This window comes from Dromaius novaehollandiae, chromosome 14, assembly GCF_036370855.1.
Source record: "Dromaius novaehollandiae isolate bDroNov1 chromosome 14, bDroNov1.hap1, whole genome shotgun sequence".
In the NCBI taxonomy this organism is placed as follows: Eukaryota; Metazoa; Chordata; class Aves; order Casuariiformes; family Dromaiidae; genus Dromaius; species Dromaius novaehollandiae.
The window spans coordinates 8519341-8541725 of NC_088111.1; the positions used below are offsets into that span (position 1 = coordinate 8519341).

General features: G+C 37.9%; 2 protein-coding genes across 4 annotated transcripts in view; one reads left to right on the forward strand and one right to left on the reverse strand.

Annotated features, from left to right (window-relative positions):
* Nucleotides 1–2565, forward strand: part of CCZ1 (CCZ1 homolog, vacuolar protein trafficking and biogenesis associated) — an 18178-nt gene extending 15613 nt beyond the window's left edge. Inside the window, exons 14-15 of one of the 2 annotated variants that reach the window (XM_026116152.2) lie at nucleotides 902–1029; nucleotides 2216–2565. In XM_026116152.2, coding sequence (XP_025971937.1) covers nucleotides 902–1029; nucleotides 2216–2271 — 184 coding nt within the window. In that variant the 3' untranslated portion in view covers nucleotides 2272–2565. The remainder of the gene's footprint in view (nucleotides 1–901; nucleotides 1030–2215) is intronic. The other variant, XM_064520245.1, reaches the window with a different exon arrangement.
* LOC112992866 (radial spoke head 10 homolog B2-like) overlaps nucleotides 1–22060 on the reverse strand; it is a 27594-nt gene extending 5534 nt beyond the window's left edge. The window contains exons 1-21 of one of the 2 annotated variants that reach the window (XM_064520243.1): nucleotides 21995–22060; nucleotides 21142–21471; nucleotides 20482–20557; nucleotides 20175–20243; nucleotides 19765–19938; nucleotides 18571–18656; nucleotides 17321–17441; nucleotides 16273–16449; nucleotides 15425–15566; nucleotides 14795–14916; nucleotides 13820–14009; nucleotides 12967–13078; nucleotides 12217–12296; nucleotides 11974–12116; nucleotides 10991–11098; nucleotides 9701–9877; nucleotides 8880–9011; nucleotides 7324–7375; nucleotides 5256–5342; nucleotides 3847–4042; nucleotides 3133–3364 (exon numbers count right to left, since the gene is read on the reverse strand). In XM_064520243.1, coding sequence (XP_064376313.1) covers nucleotides 3163–3364; nucleotides 3847–4042; nucleotides 5256–5342; nucleotides 7324–7375; nucleotides 8880–9011; nucleotides 9701–9877; nucleotides 10991–11098; nucleotides 11974–12116; nucleotides 12217–12296; nucleotides 12967–13078; nucleotides 13820–14009; nucleotides 14795–14916; nucleotides 15425–15566; nucleotides 16273–16449; nucleotides 17321–17441; nucleotides 18571–18656; nucleotides 19765–19938; nucleotides 20175–20243; nucleotides 20482–20557; nucleotides 21142–21392 — 2697 coding nt within the window. In that variant the 5' untranslated portion in view covers nucleotides 21393–21471; nucleotides 21995–22060 and the 3' untranslated portion in view covers nucleotides 3133–3162. Of the gene's footprint in view, nucleotides 1–3132; nucleotides 3365–3846; nucleotides 4393–5255; nucleotides 5343–7323; nucleotides 7376–8879; nucleotides 9012–9700; nucleotides 9878–10990; nucleotides 11099–11973; nucleotides 12117–12216; nucleotides 12297–12966; nucleotides 13079–13819; nucleotides 14010–14794; nucleotides 14917–15424; nucleotides 15567–16272; nucleotides 16450–17320; nucleotides 17442–18570; nucleotides 18657–19764; nucleotides 19939–20174; nucleotides 20244–20481; nucleotides 20558–21141 lie in introns of those variants that run through there. The other variant, XM_064520244.1, reaches the window with a different exon arrangement.
* Between the last annotated feature and the right edge of the window lie 325 nt (nucleotides 22061–22385).

Genomic DNA, 22385 nt, shown 5'->3' on the forward strand with positions numbered 1-22385 from the left:
TTGGAAACCTTCAGCGATACCATAATGAACTTAGAAGGGACCTGAAGCCTGGTGCTTTTGCACTTAAGTCGTCGTCTTATCTCAGAATAAGTAATATAGCGGACAGGGAAACCTGCCTCTGCCTACGATGGGATCATAATACCCTCCTCTGAAACACCTGGCTGCTTTCTGGGATTGGACAATACTTGAAATAGTAACCTTGCAGTTACTACAGTACTGCTGATTGAGAAGGTAACTGGCTGCTTGTAAATGGTATCCTGCTATGTATTTCAAGATGGGGGAGACCCTCTACCACTAAAGAAATTCTTAACAGGTAAATGCTGCATGAACGTGGTGTCTGTAACTAGCGACTAGTACTTTGTCTTGCTCTGTATAAGGATAAGGTTTTAACTTCTCTATAAATTAAAAAAAACGTTCATCATATTATAAAAATACTGGATTAGCGACAGCCTTATACAAGAGACCAAGTTGTTCAGCATGGTTTAGTTCTAGGTTTAACAATTGGATAGGCGAGAGTTTAGTATCTTCATACCCTCTGCAGTTTCCGTTATTTGGTCATTGTGTAGCAAAAGATAACGCTGTGAAATGCCTCCTTAACTCTATGGAGGATAGGTGGCTTTCTTCAGAGCACTGGAGTGTTTGGCTGATGGACAAATTAACAGTTTACTCAACTGGTGATATAATTCTTCCAAATAGATTAGGAAGTCTTCATCCTGCTATGCTGAATTACATCCAAGTTCAGTACTCTGTCTGTTTGGTGTGGCACAACCACAGCTGCTCTTGACATCAGGCCATCGGTTCACTTCTGGATTATTTAAGAGCTTACATTTGTTAAAGACCAACTTGCTGCCATCTTCTTGAGACACTTTTCTTAACACATGCTTTCTGAAACTTCTTTCAGAGTTGATGAAGATGAGGAAATTATTGTGAAGGCAATGAGTGATTACTGGGTAGTTGGGAAAAAGTCTGACCAGCGAGAACTGTATGTTATTTTGAATCAAAAAAATGCAAATCTGATTGAAGTTAATGGTAAGGATTGTCCTTTATTATCCTTTAAATACAGTTACTACTAAAATATATGTCCTTGGAGAAGTAATAAAATCTATCTCATGAGAAATTTAGAGAGGGATTGATCTATAACAGACCAGGTAAGTTTGCATAAGGTTTTAGTCTGTCTTCTAGCAGCTATGAAAGAACAACATAAATATTTAGTGGAGAATCTTAATTATTAATCAGGCATTCTTCCTCCTTGAAATAATAGAGGAGTGCTCTGTGAGTTTCGTTTAGTAGTAATTAATGAAGTGTATTACAGGTGAGAGATGAGTATATTTACATCTGACTTAGGTGTTTTGTTTTGGGTTTTTTTTTTTTTTGGTCAGTGATCCATGGGTAGGTTTTTTGTACATAACGTGTTTCTCCTGTTAGCGATCCTCATTTCATTACTGTGGAATTACTAATGCTGTTTTAAGACTAATGTATTCTGACTAAAAGTGCAAATGAACATTAAGATGCAAAAGCTTTTAAATAGACTGATTTTCGGGGAAAGTGACTGGGTCTTATTTTACTTGCAACGGTAGAGGGTTCAGTGTTTTAACAGAAGCTAATGCTCTTGCTTGGAGGATGAGATAAGAGTTTATTAGTATCTTTCTAAGAAAGCCTAGTAACCTAAATTTTGGAAAGAGGATCTGGTGAGGTAACTTGTTTAATGACTGCTAATTGTCTTTCAGGATCAAACCTGCTGTATAGAAATAGTATTTCTGTGCCTGATAGACTTAGGAAGTACTGCTACCCTTGAAATACTGCCTGCTAAGTAGCACAACACAAAATTTCTGGTGACTGATTTTAACAGGCTACAGTAATCACTCCAATACTTCCCTCCCCTGAAGAAAGGGTAAAAATGTACTTTCTTGTGTGGAAGCTAGCTCTTCTGCTGTTGCAGTGTAAAGGTTTGACAAGATGAATGGCCCAGTAGCAAACTGAAGTCACCATTTACACTTCAGCCACTTAAAATACAACTCGGTTTTCAGTCTGAAACTTCAGACTTGACTCAGCTTTCTCTTACTGAAGACAATAGAATTGATAGGTGTATTTCCTGAACTCTAGGGGTTTTTTTTTCCCTATTTAAATTTAACTGTATTCTCCTTGATGATCCCAAGAGTTTTTCTTACACAGGCTCCTGTAAAATATTGTATTGATTTTTTCTTTTTTTTAACAGAAGAAGTGAAGAAACTTTGTGCAACACAGTTTAATAATATTTTCTTCTTGGATTGATCTGCAAAGGGCTGACTTATTGAAGATGTCAACATCAGACACTTGTTCAACATGAAAAGTTATTAGTCATATTATTGACTGGAATAATGACAATAGTAAAGCAATACTTGCTTTGTAAGAATCAAATTTCTACTAAAATCTGTAAACTGATCATAAAATTTTTAGATTTTAAAAATGTTTATCTGCAAACTAATTAAAACCAATCTGAATTCATCTGTACCATTCCATTCTGATATTGTTATGTGAATATTTTACTGGAAAATAAAACTAATAATTGTTACACTTTTAAGGGCATCTTTTTGTTTCCTTGTGTTCATTTGCATCATACTGTGACTTAGTAACTTTTTACCATGTGAAACTACAGTGCTGGTTACAAAAGCATGTCTGACTATGTCTGATTAACTAAAATTTCATGTGTTCTGGTTTCACCTATTCTTAGAAGGTCTTGCTTCAACTTGTTTTGGTTTTTTTGTTGTCAAATACTGACATAAAAGTAATCCCCAACTGAAACCACTTGACTACAAAGAAATATTTGCTTATACAGTGTTTAAATTATATAGACCATATTTCAAGCAGAAACTATTTACAAGGGACATCCCATCTCATAGCTGTATCACTGACAGTGATGGCATTTTTAGCAAACGGAGTCAATACTCACTTCTGGAATAGCCTTGCTTATTTATGTAAAGGGTTATACTCATGTGTAGCCAGTTACCTGAGGCCATTAGAGTAAGAGCAGATGGCTGACTGTGAAGTTGTTTCAGCCTGAAATTGGCAAATCTCATGCAAATAGCTTTTATAGCACTTGTGTTTTAGGCACTACTGGAAGTAGGTTTTTTTCTTCAAAAAGTACTCACGTACTTGAAGCTTCAGCAGTCCTTATGAGATGATCTACTTTTTCTTTTTCTTTGTCCCTGCAGCCACCTTGGTAACAACTGGGGGTGGTACAATGGGTGCCTCTTCCTTTGGAGGACGTGCTAACTGTGCAACAGACTCTGACTCCTGAACTACTGCATCCTTGAGCTCAGATGATGCTTTCTCTGCTGCAGCTTCTTGTCTTTTTGCCTCTTCTGCTTCTCTTCCAGCAGCAAGTCTAAGCAGACAAAACTTAAATTTATTAAAGTCTCTCATAGTGAAGTACATACAAAGATTTATACTGGCTAAGCAACTAGACTTGTATTTGCAGTATGAATAGGATGAAATATTTTACTTTAGACAAGTGAAAAGCCTATCTAGTTACCACTTTAAATCAGACTTGGACTATACAAAAATATCTTCAGCTGAACTTGCTTCATACAGAAGCAAGACTCAAGTGCTAGGAAATGCACTCATCAGATACCTGCAAGATAGTTCTGTAACCTGAAGGCTTCCTGTATCCATTACCTCTTATGACAAATGAAGAGAAATTATTTTCTTACCTTGTTATTTTATAAGCAGTCAAACATGAATTACCTTCCAGATATTGCTTATTATCTCTGGATAATTTGTATCAGTTATGGTATGCTATACACTTTCACTAAGACAGATTACACAAGTTTTATTGGAAAAGCCATCTCTTCAAGATCAAATACTCACTTGGCCAGCTCCTCATCCTTTAGTTTCCTCAGCTCAGCTATTTCAGCATCCCGAATTCGATTTTCTTTTATTTTTTCCTTCAGCACTTGTTCATGCTGGTAGGCAGGAAAGAACTTACTGATAAAAAAGATTTGCACCTGACACAGCTGCAGACCTACTTCCTCATTTTGCTCATTTTTGTCGTCTTCTAGTTTTTCTGTAACATGTAAATTACACAGTTTATTTAACAAGGTATTTCTTTTCAAACTCTTCTTGGGCTACAATCCTTCAGATCCGATACTCTGCAATGGAAAAGTCTGGCTGCGCTGGTTATGGTGTTCCCAGCCTCTCCATGTTTGTGGGTGATGCACACTTGCTTCTGCATGGTATGGAATATGCCAAATGTGAGAAACTTGTAACTGACGTGTGTGAAAGGGGAAGGCCTTTTTGTGGTTCTTCAGAGCTACTGGTTTCGGCATGGCACCAGAACATAAACGTTCCCCTTTAATCCTATCATAAATATCTTAATTTCATAGTAATCTGATGACAATTCAGCATCTATGACTCCTGTACATGGGGGAATGGAGGGAAGAACATAACTATGTGAAACAACCTAAGCGCATGCAAGCATGTGTGACTTTCAAAAAAATCATTGCATGCAATGTTTCCCACAGCTAATCTGCTGGGGCCCATCTGCTGGTTGCTTAACAGACAATGATGTTTTCTGATCTGTAACTTCTCAGTCATCAGATTCCAGTGAGAGAGCTGATGACCACACAAAGAACACATTGTCTACTTATGTTCTTGGACTGGGGTTCTTTATTTGTAGAAACATTAACAAGCACAAAGAGGATTAGAGATGAGATTGGCCAATCAGCCAGAAGGGAAGCTGTATAAAAGGTAACATTCTGACTATTCTCACCTAACCTCTGCATATGAAAATGGTCTTACTGATTTCTCTTCCGCATGAATGCAGGCCTGTCATAAGGCAAAACATTCTGTCCCAGCTAATAGTGACAGATCACTCCTGAATGTACAATTAATAATAATTCTTATCCTAAGTAAAAGAAGGAAGGGATAGTGGTAATATCTTTCATTTGGCTAAGAGTTACTGGGGGGCAGGAAGGGAAGGAGAAAAACAGGCTTGCAGATTCATCTTTCCATAGAGTAAATACAAATTAAAATTTATAGATGCCCTACAAATAGAAAGTGGCATTTTAAAACTGTAGAAACTTCAAAGGAAAAAGTACTAAAACTTCTCATTGAAACTGGTTATTAAGTTTCCTTCTCTTAAAAAAATTTCCTCTAGAATTAATGTTCACTTACTGCCCTCTTGTGACAAGCTGAAATCAGCATGCATGATTAAAATTCCAGTTCAAGAGTTACAAATCAAGAGCTACAAGTCATTTTTTTCAAAACGACGGCTTTACCTGCCAATTCCTTTGCTGGGCAGAAACCTTGTCCTTTTTCTGTATCCCAGCTGAACAATGACCGAGTATCTTTGACATCTGCATGTGCTGCGTGGAATAAGAGGACAGTAATATTGCAACGAAAGAAAATTAAAATGACTTTATCTGTAATTCTGTGCATTAAACATCAGTGTTGGTCTTCAGTATAAAAAAATACAAATTGTCATGAGATGTATCAGGTAGACCTGTGACTGAAATCGTTTATTACTATGAAAAGACTGAAGAAACACTGCTCAATTCAACTTCCTGTTTCTATCCCAAAATGAGTGCAACAGAGCAGGAAGAATTTATTTTGAAAAAGCCTTTGAGTTATTTTTAAGGAAGTGTTATAGCCTGTCACTAGAAATGAGCTTATTGATGCAATTTATGAGCACAAATATTCTTCATGCTATACACTATGCAATGATACACAATGCATCTGCACAATTGCACTGGGAGGATTTTTTGGGGGGGGGGTGGATATTTGGCTGTCATACAAGAATATTGGGAAACTATCCAAAGGTGTTATTGCAAAAGACCCAGCAAATAAATCTATATTAGCTATATTAGTATGATCAGTGATGTAAGCTCGGAAATAATATGAGTCCAGCTTTCATTAAATATATGCATGGTTTTTCTCTAAAAAATTCTTTAAAGACCTCCAGACAGACCAAAAAAAAAATCAGCCTGAAATTGTTCTAATGTATACCTACCAATAGAGTTATCAGAAAATAAGTAAAAATACTAATTATGCATATTAAAATCCAGACTCGTTCTCGGTTCGTATGTTTTATTACCCCTTCCAGTAGCTCAACAAGGCTTGTTAGCTTTAGGGTAGAATTGCCTAATATGGCTGAGTTGCTTCTGCTGCTGGACCAGGTTTGATGAATTTGTGCTGTGTAACATCTTATCTTCTGATTCTCCTCCTTCAAACTAACATCTTCACTATGTACAACCAGCCTACAACAATAGTATTCATGTGAGCACTAATTATTACTGCAAGATTCTAGCATTGTTATTCCTTATATACATTAACGATGTGATGATACCTGTACAAGTGTGGTTTAGTGGGATTGGTTCTGAATACTACAGGTAACTTTTTGATGGATGTGAGAGAGGAGGAGCTCAAAAGGGCAGCCAGCTGACAGTGAATGCAATTTGTTGCTATTTATATATTAACAGTACCATTATCTGCCCATTTTCTTGATATGTAGCAATGGGCTAGAAGGAACGTAAGTGCCAATAACAGAAACAGGAAAATGCAGGAAACAGACTGAGGCAGCCGAGCAGCATGTCAGTACAGGAATAAAGCCCTTCAGTTGCCTGGAGGAGCGACATAGTGAAGAGTGTGAATTTTAGCATTGCAAGTCATAGCAAGCTAACTGCAAAGGGCAATTTCCCTGTAAAATCGAAGAATTCCTTTGAACAGTCTTTCTTATCACACCACACCTCACAGTCAACAGCATTTGCTCAGCTCCAGCTAAGCCAGCACACAGCCACTGCTCCTAACAACCCATCATGACCCCTCCTCTTATCTGCTCAGGTTTCCTCCTTCTGTGCCCACATGCTCATAGTAGAAGCACAGAATCCAAAGATGCTGTCTAGAAGGTGAAAGCGGAGTGATGGAGAGTCAGTTTAGACTAGACACACACACTGAATAAAGTTTGAGGCAGGAAGAGCTAGTAACAAGAAAGAACAACCTGTGAGTGTTCACATGATTAAGTCCTAGATCTAAAAATTTAACAAAAACCACTCATTATATTCAAATAGATGATCTCAACAGGGAGAAACAATTCTGAAATCCTCACAGCATAAGTTCAGAGATTCAAACTTGGCCAGCTCACCAAATATTCCAGGTGTGTGAAACCGAACATTAATGTAAAGAGTTAAACCTTGCTGTAACTGCAAAACTGAATGCTGCTTCCCTCCATACATGTACAACTGTTCCAATGATCACCTACCTTTCTAATTATCTTTAAAGCTGTAGCGAGAGTGAGTTTACTCTAGCACCACTGCTTATAGATGCTATAGAACAAACTCCAGTACTCACCCATATGAAATTCTGGAAAAGACAGCCCTCTGTCTTCACAGCGTCTCAGTGACTGGCAAGAAGTTTTGAATTCAGTTATAAAATGCCTGGGCTTGTGTTTAAATTAAAAACTGAAATCACACTGTCTGAGTCATGCAAATTTCTATCCACAAAGCATTCTGGAATAGTACCAGCTACTACACTGAAAGACAAGAAGCTGCCAAGCAAGTGCATTCTGCAATTATATCTATTTCAAAATATTTTATTTATGACAGTATTTCACACTTTCAAAATTTGTGCACTTTCCCTCTGACACCAGCCAAAAAAGTAGGATTATCCTATTTCAGAGGAAGTACAGAGAAATGAAAGCTCCTGTTCTTAGACATGTCTCTCTGTTTTTATATGTTCCTCTGCTTGACACCATAAGTCATCTATTCCGAAGGAAACGATAATGAATTTCTCTTCCTGAGTATAGGAATATACTCCAGGAATTATATCCAGTGAAAAGGAGAGCAGCATTCAATAGTATGTCCGAGAAGGAAGCTTTGAAAAGCTTTCTACTTTCTTCCCAAGCATTTTCTGCAGCCTGATGATACCATTCTTTTGGGGTAAGTGACAGTTAAGTCCCTTAACAACTCGGGTCAAACACAGTTCTGTTTTGTAAATAGCAGTATATTTTCTAAATGTCAGAAAGTTTCTAAATTCTCTGTTTGATTTCTGTGATTCCAAGATAAAATAATAATCTTATCTTTATTATCTTACCCTGGAATCATAGAGATAAAACAGGGCATTTTTGTTCTTAGACTATCAAGAGTCTTATGACAGTCATATGCAGATATCTTTACTTCACCATCCAATTCTACCCATGTTTGAAAGAATACAACCTTACTGGGTATGAAACTGTAAAGGCAGTGAAGTTTAAAAGTTTGCTGGAAAAAGAACCTGCCTCTAATTTTGGAATATGTTTCTACGAATTCCTCCTGTGTGAAAACATACATTCCAGTTTATTCGCCTGTCTGCACTCTAATTCCACAAGGAAGCAAAATAAATAAATAAATAAATAAAATAAAATAAATCAGTAAAAGGTTATTCTAGAAATTAAGCAGACAAGTCACAAGTACGCTGAGTTAGAAGAGGCCTCATTTTCAGCAAGCTAAATATACTCAGAGTATGAGGCACGCTTTCACATATTAAAAGACCCTTAACATTAGGTTTACCTTCTCCAGTGCTACCAAGTCTCTTTGCCCAGCTTTCATCCACTCACTCCTTACACTGCCAGTAAACATATATCTGTAGTTTTGTTCATCACTGCCTTCTGCTTTACTTATTATTACATAGAATACCACCTAATAGCCTAAACAAAAATAGTGGAAGGTATGCATGGGAGCAAAGGCTTTGTTAGCATTGGAAATGCATCATTTTTCAGGTTCATACACATATCCAGGCTCAGAAGCGCACTGTAGTTAGTAATAGGTGAAATTCTGGTCCCTTTCAAAACCTCAAAATACTTTGGCTTCTCTATCCCTCATGAATGGCAAAACCTCTACTCCACCTTTCAATGAGAGCTTTTTACTTACCTCATGCATCTTTGTTTTGTCTTTTGATAGGACACTTTTGCTTGAAGACAACCATGGGCAAGTGTAGGGCTCAGCTGCCTGAGAAATTTCATCATTTATGTCTCTACTAATTACACTTCTGCTGTAAATGGTCTAACAAAAAAATAACCATGAGAAAAAATTGTTCATTCAATGCACTTCAGATGATGATTTTTAGATTAGCCTCAGAAAACACTGCTAGTTTAACCGGATCAGTTCACAGTGGGACTACATAAACGCTAGTAACGACACAAGGGAATGGGTCCTACAGGATGGGACCAAGTAGCCAGAGAATGGGGGAAGGCAGCATTGCTGGCTTACAGTGACTGTGAAATTAGGTGTTTGGGAATGCTCTGCCAATTAATAAAAATACTTTCAACTTGTGCATAATTCTCAGTAACAGAAATTCTACGGACTAAATCATATCTTCAGCTACCCTGTGGGGTAGTCTTGTCATGTACAGCTCTTGCAACGTCATTTTTACAGGGCAATTTTACACATTCAGCTTTAAACAAGAAAGGCGTATCTTCCACCAGTCAACCAATTTGTCAGTTCTCCTTGGAACATCAGAAGGCTTCCAAGTACATTACATGTATTTATAATTACTTTGGCAAATTTGGAAGTCTATTAAAACTGTCTAGAGTGATGTTACAGTCTGAAGTAACAATGAACAAAAAACAGGAAAAGGTTCCAATCAAATGACTGCTTATGCGAAAAGAGGAATTCAGTTTCTACGTCTCTCTGGCTTTGCTCTGGAAGTGGACACGTAATAATGGTGTTTATGAGGTCTACAACAACTTTACCTGGGACAGAGAACATTCTGGGTACTGAGACATAGCTGTGGTTCCCTCGGAGAGATTTTCAATTCTAAAGCTACTTCCTTTCTGACTACAATGATCTACTTGCTGCTTAATCACATCCCTGGTAACATACACCAGTGCACAATCCAGAAGAGCTTCAACAAATTCAAGAAAAACCAACTAGAGTAAAACAAACATAGTCATCAATTAATTCATTTTTGTAAAATCTCTTCATAATGGGCAGATGTCTGAGCAAGTAAAGAATTCTCAGCTACTTATTGAGCTTCGTTGGCATCACTGCATTGGCATCACCACATCTTCTCAAACATCCTTCTTTCTGCCACATCTTCTCAAACATCCTTCTTTCTGAAGAAAACTTGTAAATGGCTAAAGCTCAAAAAAATCAGCAGGTGATGCACTGCGTTATGCCTTACACAAATCAAATTAAAATAAAACATTGCATGGATTTTTGCTGGAATTACAAGAATTTTTTCTCTGTGATAAGTAAGTTATTGCTATTATCTAAAATAGTTTAATTGTACACAACACCTCAAGAAACCCCAACAAAGTGTGTACGATGCATCCTTTAGTAATACTTACACTTTGTATTCAGTTTATCAGATACTGATTAACAAAAATAAATTCAATCGTAACATTTACGGATGATGGTCACTGCATAAGAGCTAATTCTTTAAGGGTGAAGGCCCTCTATAGCAGGTCAGCCGCTAGGCAGAGCAAGAGTCTTCTACAGTCACTCCTTTACCTTATACATCGAAGATGCAGCACTTCACATACCCCTCATGAGGTTTTTCAGAACACCAGATTTCCAGGATCAGTGGGCTCACACCTTAACTGCTGACCCATCTTTATATCTCCTACACATGCCTTGGTAGTTGGGAGTGCTGAGACTCATCCCTGTAAAGCCACCACATGCATGGGTTGCATATGGGGCAACTGCCCCACAAAAACAAAACTGTTGCTAGCAGTAGTCTCATAGAGACGGAATTTCACTCTGCTTGTCACAGTACTCTTGAGGCTTATCTGTATGGTCAGTGCACAGGGATGCTGAGAGTGTACAAAGATGGGCAAGATAACTAGCAAAACATGGAAGTATGAGAGAGAAACTAGGCAGAGCAAAAGAAGATTTAAAAAGAGCCTTAAAGTTTGCACTGTATTTTTTTCATAATAAATTACATTATTTTCCTGTTCTGGTCAGTATTTGCAGCATTTTCTAAAGTTAATTTTAGTTGCTCCTGTAGCAATAAACTATTACGTGCTTTTTTGCATACACACCTCCTGCTCCAGGTTGCTGTTACTGCCATCACACAGAAAGGGATGATCTTTGACAAGTATTTCCACAAGTCTTGGAGCAGTTAATTGCTTGCTTAGAAGCTTGAAATCCTGTGTAAGATTAAATGTTACATGTTAACAACACTTAAGCATTCCCACATGGACCTAATCGAACTCCCTTTAAGGCCTGTGTGAAAATTTATAGTGGTTTCAAGTGACACCTCCAGCACATAATTAATGACAGAGTAAAATCCTGGCCTTGCTGAAATCAACAGGAATTCTTCCTAGATGACAAAAACAGTGCTAAGCAAGAACCTGTGAAAGCTAATAAACAAACATGGCAAATACTACAATTTTGCCATCTATTTATTTTTTTCAGGAAAAAAAAGATGACTGAATCAAAAGACATTTATTCCAAAGAGGCCTGCCAAAGAGGCATCACCTTTCCAGCAGCATACATAGGCTTGGATTTAATCAGTGAAAGCCTGCCCCAAAACACAATCATACCAATGGGAGTCATTCTCTGACTTCACTGTAATCTGGATCAGTCCCTGAATTGTTGAGTTTTAGAAAAGAATCTCATGTCCACGATGCAGCAAATACTTTAAATTAATAAATTATTAAAATGCTTTAATGCGTTATTTCAAGAGCTGCCAATCTTGAGTTCTACCAATATGACATTCTAATGCATAAATTTTATGGGAAGAAAAAAAAAATCGCTAGCAAAATTATTTATATTCACTTAAAAAAAGAAGTACTTGTCTAAGACTGATTTCAAATAAGAAATCAGAATATGGTCCTGAAAAGGACCACTGTTCACCATAATAACTGTCCCTTTAACATCTGTTGGACAGTTCATACAAATAACATTACTCATACCTTTATGACTGCACAGGAGCTACAGGGAGAATTTTAAAATTACCATATAAACTGAACAAATGTGCATTTAGCCAGATCAAAAATAAAAAAACAATGTAGATAATTACTTTCAACATCCAAAGGAAATGTCTCATTTTCATTGTGGGTTCAAATGGAGACTTGGTACTTGGTCTACAAAAAGCTCTGTATATTTCCCAGCATTTGTCAATGTAGCTCATGGCACAAGCAGCACGTTCAGAAAATAAAATACCTGTAAAAATTAATTGAGAAAAAATAACAACTACTCTAAAGCTCTGATGTATTTACTACTAATTAATTCTGAACTGCACAGAAAAAACATCATTACTTACCTTGTGTATGACAGGCAGTGGGAATAACATTCCTGCACATCATTTCTAAGAAACACTTATGCAGATAAGGACCTTCTTCTCTACAGTTGAAACAAAAATACATACTCTTTTCTTTTGCACAAGGAGTACAATGAGAGTTATTTTTACAAGTACATTTTATAAGTATAGATTTTTCTCAGCTGAACTCTTCAGGGAAATTTAGGACTCTCTTGCAGAGTCCTTCCCAAGACCAGCTTGCAGTGCTACCCTCTTATATGGAATCAAGGAGAGAAGATTCGTATTTATGTAAGCTCAGTATGAAAGATATTATACAATTCATGTAAAAGATATGAAGTAGAATTTTCAAAAACAGCCCCTGCTAGTAGGATCAACAGTCCAACTGAAATTCTGAGTCTACTTTTCTACTTTTCTCTTAATAATTATCTGCTACAATTTATACAGAGTAATAAAAAAATATATACAGTTACGTATTAGAAACACATAAACCAGTTTCCAAAAGCACTAATATACTGACAGCATGGTTTCTGCAAAAAAATACTTGTACCAAACAGAGGTGCAGAATGAAACTCTTGAAGTTATCACTGGGACTCTACTTTGCATAGGATCAGCACAGACAACAGAAAGGGAATGAAGGAGCAAGAGTGCAAGGGCAAGCAGATGCCTTGGGCAAAGGAGAATAAAAGGAGAGGCTGCCCTGGCAGAAACTAACTGATTACACTGAAACTCATTTCACTAAAAGATGGAACTTACTTGTGTTCCTTATGATAGATATGAAATGCTAGACGAATAAGGCAAGATAAAAATGCTCTGAACAGTAAGGTCTCATATGGAGAATGTATCTCTTCCAGTGGTATTTTATCACCTAAAAAGAATTGAAAAAATCATTTCTACTGCTATCACTGATGTTAAAATGCTTATATTGACACGGGCCCATAAAACTCTCTTACCCTCTCACTCTCTACCTACCACAGTGTTACAACACTCCTAGAAGAATCAGACCAGACACAGTACCGCTTCCAACTGAGCGGGGCAAGGCAGCACGGCCCACCTAAAACTGAATTTTAAGTTCTCTTTCTGTAAATGCATACCCACAGCATATGGGAATCAAAGGGAAAGTGAAGTTGGAATTAATCCCTTCATATATGAGGGACACTGAAGTACATCTTTGTGACAAAGGCCCACAGCAGCTCTAAGTGGAACTGACTCATTTACTGGCTGTACAGAAGAAAAAATAAAAAAATAAAAGAAACTTCAAGACCACTGAAAAAAATACAGCGATTATTTTTCTTCTACTTCTTTCTCAGATTCTTTAAACATTTTAAGTAAATTAATGGCAAGACCAGAGGATAATACAATTTTTGAAATGATGAATCTTCAAAACAATTTTTGAAGTGTATTTTTATTTTGCATTTTCTCACCTAAGGTCCCAAAGTGCCTGGCTAAGTGTAAATACATCCAGCAAGAACGCAGGGGCACAGGAGGGACATGCTCAGGGCCACTGAACTACCAGGGTTGTGCTATCAGTAGAACTTGCCACTCCAACTGCCCACAGCTTACTATTAAAATTCCTGAATTCTAGTCCCTAGCCAACAGAACTACAAACCACTCAAGATCCGGTCCATCTCAGCAAGAGTTAAGTTGCAGTGATGAAACTGGCAGTCCTTCAGAAATCGCCAAAATTGGAGCTTAGTCATCAGGAAGGTGTTGTCAAGGGAATGATCACAGCCTAAGCTGCTGTAGAAGCTGTAAATTCTTCTCAGCTCCGTCATATGTCTCAACACAGCAAATTCTGTCTAAACAAAGCAGCATAAGTTCTCAGTATAGTCTCATGGCAAGTAGGGAGCAGCACGCACCGATCCCATAATAGCACATAATATTTTTTATCTCTTAACTTCCAACAGCACACTTTTGGTTAAGTTTTCATGAAAGCATTACTCAAATGTAGTTACAATAAATACTGTTCGATGACTGATAAAAGTAAGTTTGACTGCCAATAAACCTTTATATCTCTCTCTACACATCAGCCCCATTAACAATAAACACTGCCAGTCACAGTAAAAAATACATAAATTGCTGCACAAGGTAGGTAAAAGACACCAATAGAAGAGCGAGAAGCAACTTGCATGATACAGCTCAGTAGCAGTATTTATGCAGACAAATGGAAAATTTTGTGTAGTTTTTGAACAGAAAGCATCCAACAGGAATTGCTGTCCCTTGTACTAATAAAAGACAAAATCACCTGAAAGGTTTGAAATTAAAACCTTTTCTCCTAGGAACAATGGACTCAGCATATGGAACGCATCAGTGGAGACCCTGTCCGGACCTCACAGTAACTAACAGTGATGATGAGTGCCCCTCCAGATTGAAAAATATATCTTTTATTCCCTTCTAGTGAATGCTCAGGAATACACAATACTGTCTCTTCATTCTTTTTGCTTTTATGTTTTCATTGCCTTCAGATTTTGGATAATTCTTGAATGCAAAGACTTACTTTATGCACATAAACCAGAAATAAATTAAAATTATGTAAAACATATCAGTGGAAAAAAACTGAAAACATCAGACAATAGGCTCTTACTTGTTTCACTTCTTCTTGTCTTTTTTCCTTTGGGAAGAGGTCAAGCAGTGAAGATATATCTAATTCAATATTTGGTCCCAGAAGAGAAGTATTTCTTGAACCATTAACTATTCTGATGGTTTCTAACAAGCAAGTTAAAAAAAAAAAAAAAAAAGAAAGAAAAGAAATTTTCAAAACTTCAAAAATATACAAGCAAAATAGAACATATTATTCCTTTTTATTTTACTGACTTCAAAAGGAGAATAACAGACACTTCTAAAGCGATAAGTAGATATTTAATAATCAACAGCATAACCCTTAAAAAGCCATTTAGGCAAATCTAACTACTAACCAAAAGAAAATGCTGAAATCACAAACGCTGATATTTATGAAACTTCCAGGCTATAGTGTTCCAAAACTGTAACAAGATGTGTTATGAATGCGCCACTCAACTCAAGGTGTCATGGACAGGAAAAAAGAAGCATGGGAACAAAATGCATTAATTATAAAAATAACTCTCCTCTTTATCTAAGTTCTTTGAAGAACTACGTCTGGCTCTTGAATAAGTATGAACAGCTTGACGTTATTTTAAAAAAAAGGTAAAAACTAACAAATGTGAAGTAGAATTTATTGCTTTCTTAAGCTGCTTACCAGTGCCAAAAGGACTTTGTGTGCAAATGGCATTCAGATCTTGTACAATCAATGTATCCACTTGAAAAGCAGGATATTCTGCTATATGATCATCTATAAACTCTCCTTCATAAACATGCCCACTCTTGAAGACAAACTTGCCCTACGGACAGACTCATTTGATTAATTTCAATACAAATTTTCCCATTTAATGAAAAATCAGCAAAAACAACACAAATGCTCTCAATTAATTTTCCTTATAAGAATCTCTGTTAAAATGCAATATATGAGATAACACAAAGCAAAGAATTTTTCTTACCCTTTTTTACACATTACTTTGTCACTTGTTAATTAATTACCTTGCTGGGATGAAGAACTTCTAAATATCTTACTTTGAAACATAATTTGAGAAATAAACATCTTTCCCTCACATAGGACTGTCCACAGTCTTTCCTAATACTTTAAAAAAACCTCTGGGGGCACAGTGTTAAAAACAGTCTGTTAATGTAAGGACATTTCTGTGTTTACTCTGTGTGAAATCCACTAGCTCATATGATGATATACAGTGAAAGCACTAACCAACAGTAGAAAAAAAAAAACAACCCAGGACGCACCTACTGTACTGAAATGTCATTGTAAAATATATTTCCATACACACACACATCCCTAACCCCCATCAAATCTGTTGCCCAGCAAGGTCCTTGGAAGAAGTCCTACTGCTTTCAGGGGAATGTGTACTTTATGTTGGGATACAATGTAAATTTAATGTAGTTTTCAGTACAGAAATCTAGAGATGTACTATACAGAACAGAATTAAAGCCTCTTCTCATGTCGTCTTTAATGCTCTCTCGCTATTTGTCAGCACTCACCCTGCCATGCTTCTTATTGCAAACCCATTCTCCATCGTACACTGCTCCACTGGCGTATATGAACCTCCCATGTCCATGACGATCCCCATTTACAAAATCACCTATGTATTTATTCCTTAAAGGATACTGAGACAAAGGCATCCTCCTCAGAAACCATATGTGGGTGCCAAACCCGTGCTGAAAAAGAAATGTTTTTTTAAAAAAAGAAAAAGAGACGTCACCAAAAGAGATACCATTGCTACAGGTCCAGATTTAAAAAAAGGAGAGGATGTGCCTACGTATCTCTAAGAGTCACTGTTGATAAATCTCTCAAACAAGAGCACCAGCGCTTGGCTGCAGTAGTTCAAACTGAATGTACAACTATTCTACCAAGACGCACGGATGGGAGCAGCATTTAGACGATACACTGAATCAATATGTACATAAGCAGGCTCTACCAACAGGACTGGCCTAAAGAAGCCCTTCCTGTCTGAATCCTTTTGACTGTAATGCTGAACAGCCACCCAAGGAACGCCATGCCAGATGGAGACCCATGGTGTTCCAGAAGCCGGACTCCTTGACAATTTTATGTAGAGTGAAAAGATTGTGGATGTAGCTCTCATTTCTTTTTCAACAGAATAATAAAGGCAAGGAACAGAAAATGCCAGAAATCTCCTTGCCTCATAAATCTTTACCAGAGGGAACAGTGCGGTTTAATATTTTACAGATGGCAAAGAAGTAAAATGCCACTTAGTCTCACTACTGAAGTCATATCTCAAACTAAGCATAGCTGCAAACGTTTAATGTTTTATTATGAAAAGGTTTATATTTCCCATTAGAGAATTAAATTACCATTTTGTAAGACTACAAATGAATACAGCTAACTTTTAAAAACTGGAATATAGCTAACAACATGAGAATCAACTTAGGACTAAACAGCACATTCCCACTATCTCAACTGACAAATCATATAAAGCTTCTTTGATACTGCACAAAGTTCTCTATCTAGTTGTACCACAGTAATGAGCAGATATCAAAGTGAAGACGTTGTTGGAAAAGGAATTAATACCTGTATGCCATGTTCCCACTGTCCTATATACTCTTGATTAGCTGTCAACCACCTCATTCTTCCTTTTCCATGACGTACATTTTTCTCCCACTGACCTTCATAGATATTTCCAGACTTATAGCTGCAGGAAAACAGTAAGAAAGTTAACGATTTAGCCACTATAAGAAAATAGTAAAACAGGCTCTCACAAACAAAAAATGATAAACAAGTGTTTGTCTCTCACTGGTCATCAGTGAGACTTAGGTGTCTTTTGCTGAGGGATGGCAAGAGAAACACATTAGGAGAGAGATTCTGTATTAGGATAGCTAAATTCTGACTCATGCATTGCTTCAAAAGATAGACTATCTACAAGGAAAAGATTCCCAGTCGGCCATTTACCCATCTCAGATAAAGTAATTATCTTAAGATACAAATAAATTCAAAGTTCTTAGAGCACAAGTACAAACAAGCTCAGCATGATTTGAGAACCATGTCCATGAGATATTAAAACAATGCGGCAACATATCAATTTTCTGACAAGTCCTTAGTAAATTGACATGTTTTTTGTAACTGACAGATAACCAATAGATTTTTATGTCTGTACTTTGGATCAAGAAATCCCAGTTATAACATGTACAACTTTGCTGATCAACTGTCTGAATTATTCACTTATATAATTCAGTATATGTAAACTGAATTCTGACTGGATCTTATGAAAACAAGGTTTACAGTAAAACCTCAGTGGATATCAGCATTCATTTGAAAGCTGGCTCACTGTGACATGGATACACTGGCTTGATTGTACTCATTGTTTACCTCACATTTTTAACTGACAAACCATTGTAAAACATAAACCAGTTCTTTTTGTCCAAAGAATCTTTGTCATAGCTAGTCAAAATATTCTTTCATATATAATTCCATCAAATAATTCATTAATTCATGAAAGAAGCTTCATTTATTCAAATCAATTCAGTTGATTTAACATGACAATTTGTGGTTTACCAAATTACATTTTTGATTATTTTGTCTTTAGATGACTTTCTTTGTGGGAACGATCAGGAAAAACATACCAACATAAAAATTTAAGTCATATAGAAGGTCTATTTTATTAGTATCGAGCACTTTGTAGAATTATTTATTCCACTACAGAAAATACATACTATAATGAAATGGTAGCATCTTTACCCATTTTAAATAATAGGAGAATCTGTATGATAATACATGCAAAATAAGAATTCTGAAGATAAGAACAAAAATGTTATCACACTTACCATCTAATTCCCCATCCTTCTTTGTTATTATTTACCCAGTCACCTGAATACCAAGAGGTATGTTCCTGGTTATAGTAAATGGTACCCTGCAACAAATAGTGTAGTCAATTTAAATCAATAGCTAAATATTCATCTACATTTAATAAAACATTCCATATAAATTATACCAGACATGATCACACTCTTACCTACAGTCACTTTGATATAAACAGAATGCTAAAAATACTGAAGAGCTAAAATTAAATATAAACACAACCTCTTTCTACAGATGCTAGTTAAGACCTTAAAAAAGACCAAGTGTTGAAAGAAAAACAAAGCATATTACATAATGTCAAAGTCTACCACATTTCTCAACCCAGCTGGAAATACTTTCACAGATTTTAACTTCATCAACTTAAGCACAGTTACCCTTCAGAGTTCTGACTCATCCAGAATTCAATTTTCAACATTAAGTCTGCCGTTACCTCTTTCAGAAGGCAATCATGCAACTAGCGTACAGCATTAATTGTTCCGTTTTTCCCTCTCTCATTGCTTCCTCTGACAATGAATCAGACAGACTATTCCACTGGTGACCATCCACAGCAGCCTGCGTAATTTTAGTGTCCCATTAGCGACACAAAACTCACAACATGTAATTAGAACTGATCTTCCTCACATGCCGAGCATTGGCCTTCAAAATGTCAGGCCCAGTAGAGTGTCTCAGGTTGGATGCACAAAATTGAGACAGATAAAAGCTAGCTCCCTTTAAAAAGGGGAACATGTTACTTATAGTACATAGGACAGTCTTGGCTATTATCATACTTGGTCTGTGTTCCACATTTGGGAGGTGGGATCACTCTGTCATTAGTGATAAGCTAATCGTTCTGTCAGAAATGTACTAAATGTGGCTACTGATGCTGTTGCCAGTTTTGACTCTGTCATCCTCTAATTGCAGCAACAAAGACAAGACACACAAGTTACCAATTACTCTTGGCATACCGTTCAGCCCTTTTACTACAGAAAACATCCCACCTCACTAGTTTTAATCAGCATACACTACTGCAGAGAAGATCCTTAGGAAAAAAAGGATATCCTTAGGAAAAAAAGACCAATGCAACAATACAAAACTTTTTGGCTAAATGTTTGTACAAGAGTGCTTTTTGTTCTGGATACTACTCACCCAAGACAACGCTCTCATTTGATGTTTCTATTTACCTTTCCTTGTCTTTTGCCTTTACACCAGCAGCCAGCGTAAGAAACTGGACGTGTACCACTTCTGAACAGTCCAAATCCATGCCTAACGCCATTGCTGATTGATCCTTCATACGTGCTGCCATCACTCCATGTATAACAGCCATTATACATCTGTACGTTCTTAACAAAAGTCCCCTAAAAGAATAAATTGCAACATTTAGAAAAACTAAGGCATGTGACTCAATGTTCCTGCTTAACGCAAAGGAGGTAAGACCAACTGTCTGGAAGAACCCAGGCTTGATTGAAATTACTGCCATAGTTCTGCAGTTGCCACTGCATTATGCCAATTATTGTCACTTACCTACTTTCCTTGAATTTGCACATCTTATTGGCTGCAGCAGTGTTCGCTCATAAGCTTTATTGCACTTTACCTTGTACTTCACTCCATCAGCCCATGTGTAAGTCCCTTGTCCATGCATAAGTCCCTCAGAAAACATGCCCTTCAAAATGAAGAAAACAGTATTGTTCTCAAATTTATTCCTACCACAACTAAGCCTATAGTGACTGTAAGATTTTGAAATAATGTATTAAATCTCCTTCAACTACTAGTTTCAAAAGACGAGTTTTAATGCCAGAAACCAATAGAGCTTTCACATTTTAACTGCTCAGCCTCCACCTACACCTAAAAGAGTTCTAGAACTTGATCCACTTTTTTTTTGTTTAAATTTATACACTCACCTTGTATGTATTCCCGCCCTCAAAATATGCGACACCTTCACCCTCATACAGTCCATGGACTTTTTCTCCTTCATACCTACAAAGATGACAAACTAAAGATGAACACTTCAAGTCGCTATCAGTAAAATTAAGTCATGACAAACACAGAATAAAGGACCTTCAATTTACTGCAGTCTGCACACTCGTGCAGATACCAGCGGCCCGAAACACTAAAGGGCAGCAACAACTGAAAATGGCACAGATCTATTTGCTCCACAAACTATCTGTCTGCTTAAGACTAAATTTCACCCTACCAGAGCAAAGCCAAAGGAATGGGGGGTTTGGCAGGGGTACAGAGAGTACCAGCACATTCTTGGGTGCAGAAAGGCAGAATTCCATGCGTATCACTAACACGTTATTATGGCTACTAGGTGTGAGTAACCACAAAAATCTAACTCCCAGTTCCTACTGCCATCCTTTTTATCACCTTGCACCAACCACATTTTGTACAGCCAGCTTGTGTGCAACTGGACAGCAGGTCTTGAGAAAAGGATATTGTCAGCAAAGACATGTACACGCAGTTCTTACTCCTACCTTAAACAGCCTAAGGGCCGCCTCTGTGATGCCTCGTGGTATACCAGATAGTTGATGCCTTAATGGATGTGGCTGTAACAAACATACCTTTCTACAATAATTCGAGCAAGAAGAGGCTCCTCGGGGTGTGGAAGAACATGTTGGACTGGAGGTTCTTCCACTGCCTCCGGCTCTTCGTCCGGTACCAAAGGATTCGCTTGTGGGTCTTCTCCTCCATCCAAGGTTGGCAGACTTGCCGGCTTCACCGAGCTGCTCTCAACTGCAGCGTCTTGTGCAGGAGCAGAAGAACGCACAAATTTTTCTGATTTCTTGCCATCTTTCTTCTTATCCTTTGCCATAATTATTGAATTGTCTCAACCTGTGTTTTTCTCCTGAATATCTACTGTCTTCTTATGTAAAGACTTTTTTCCCCACGATCTAAATATATTTGATAAAAAATAAAACAGATGTGAAGATTTTCAATTCTTTTTCTTAATTACAGTGCATATAAGTACTTTAAATTATTGCTTTGACAGCAGCAACAACTCCCCAATAAAATGCTTTTGGCTGGTACTGCGTAATCCCTAGGCTTAGGCAGAAGAGACACCCGTGAATTACTAAGAAATCCACGAAAAGCACTAAAACAGGGAAGGCTGCTGTCAGATATCTTAGTTTTGCTATTCAGCAGTCTGCATCTTTACGTGAGCATTTTTGGGGGTCTAGAAATAATGATGTAGAAAAGTTGAAAGCCATTTCTCTCAGATGAGGAAAACTTGAGTTTGATGAGGGTCCTGGAAGTCACAGCCGCAGAAGTATTTTGGATTTTAAGTTGCCTTTAAAGTTACAAGTTGCAGATGCACCTGGGACGTCTGCTGCCCAGTATTACCGCTTACAAGAAATAAGGCCATTACAAGTGCGACAAGAGTGACAGAACAGCCCGAAGGCCCGGCCGCCATCGCACCTCTGCCCAGACACCACGACGACGACGACGACGACGACGACGACGACGACGCGGCGCGACCCCCCCCCCCCCAACGGCGGCTCAGAGCCCCGCGTCACGCGGCGACAGCAGCGCGCGCTCCTCCGCGCCGAGCCGATGAGGACAGCGGCGCCCAGCGGCACTCAGCACCTGCGCGGGGCGGCGGGAAAGGGCAACGCGAGAGGGGCTGCTGCCGCCCGGACCGCCCGCGCCGCGCCCTCCCGCGCAGCCGCAGTCCCGCGCCCGCCGCCGTCACCATAGCAACCGCGGCGCGCGGCTCCCCAGCAGCGGCGGCGGGGCCGGGCCTTGGGTCGGTTCACTTCAGTCCCGAGACGGTACCACGGCCCCCCCCGGCCCCACCGAAAGAGGCTTT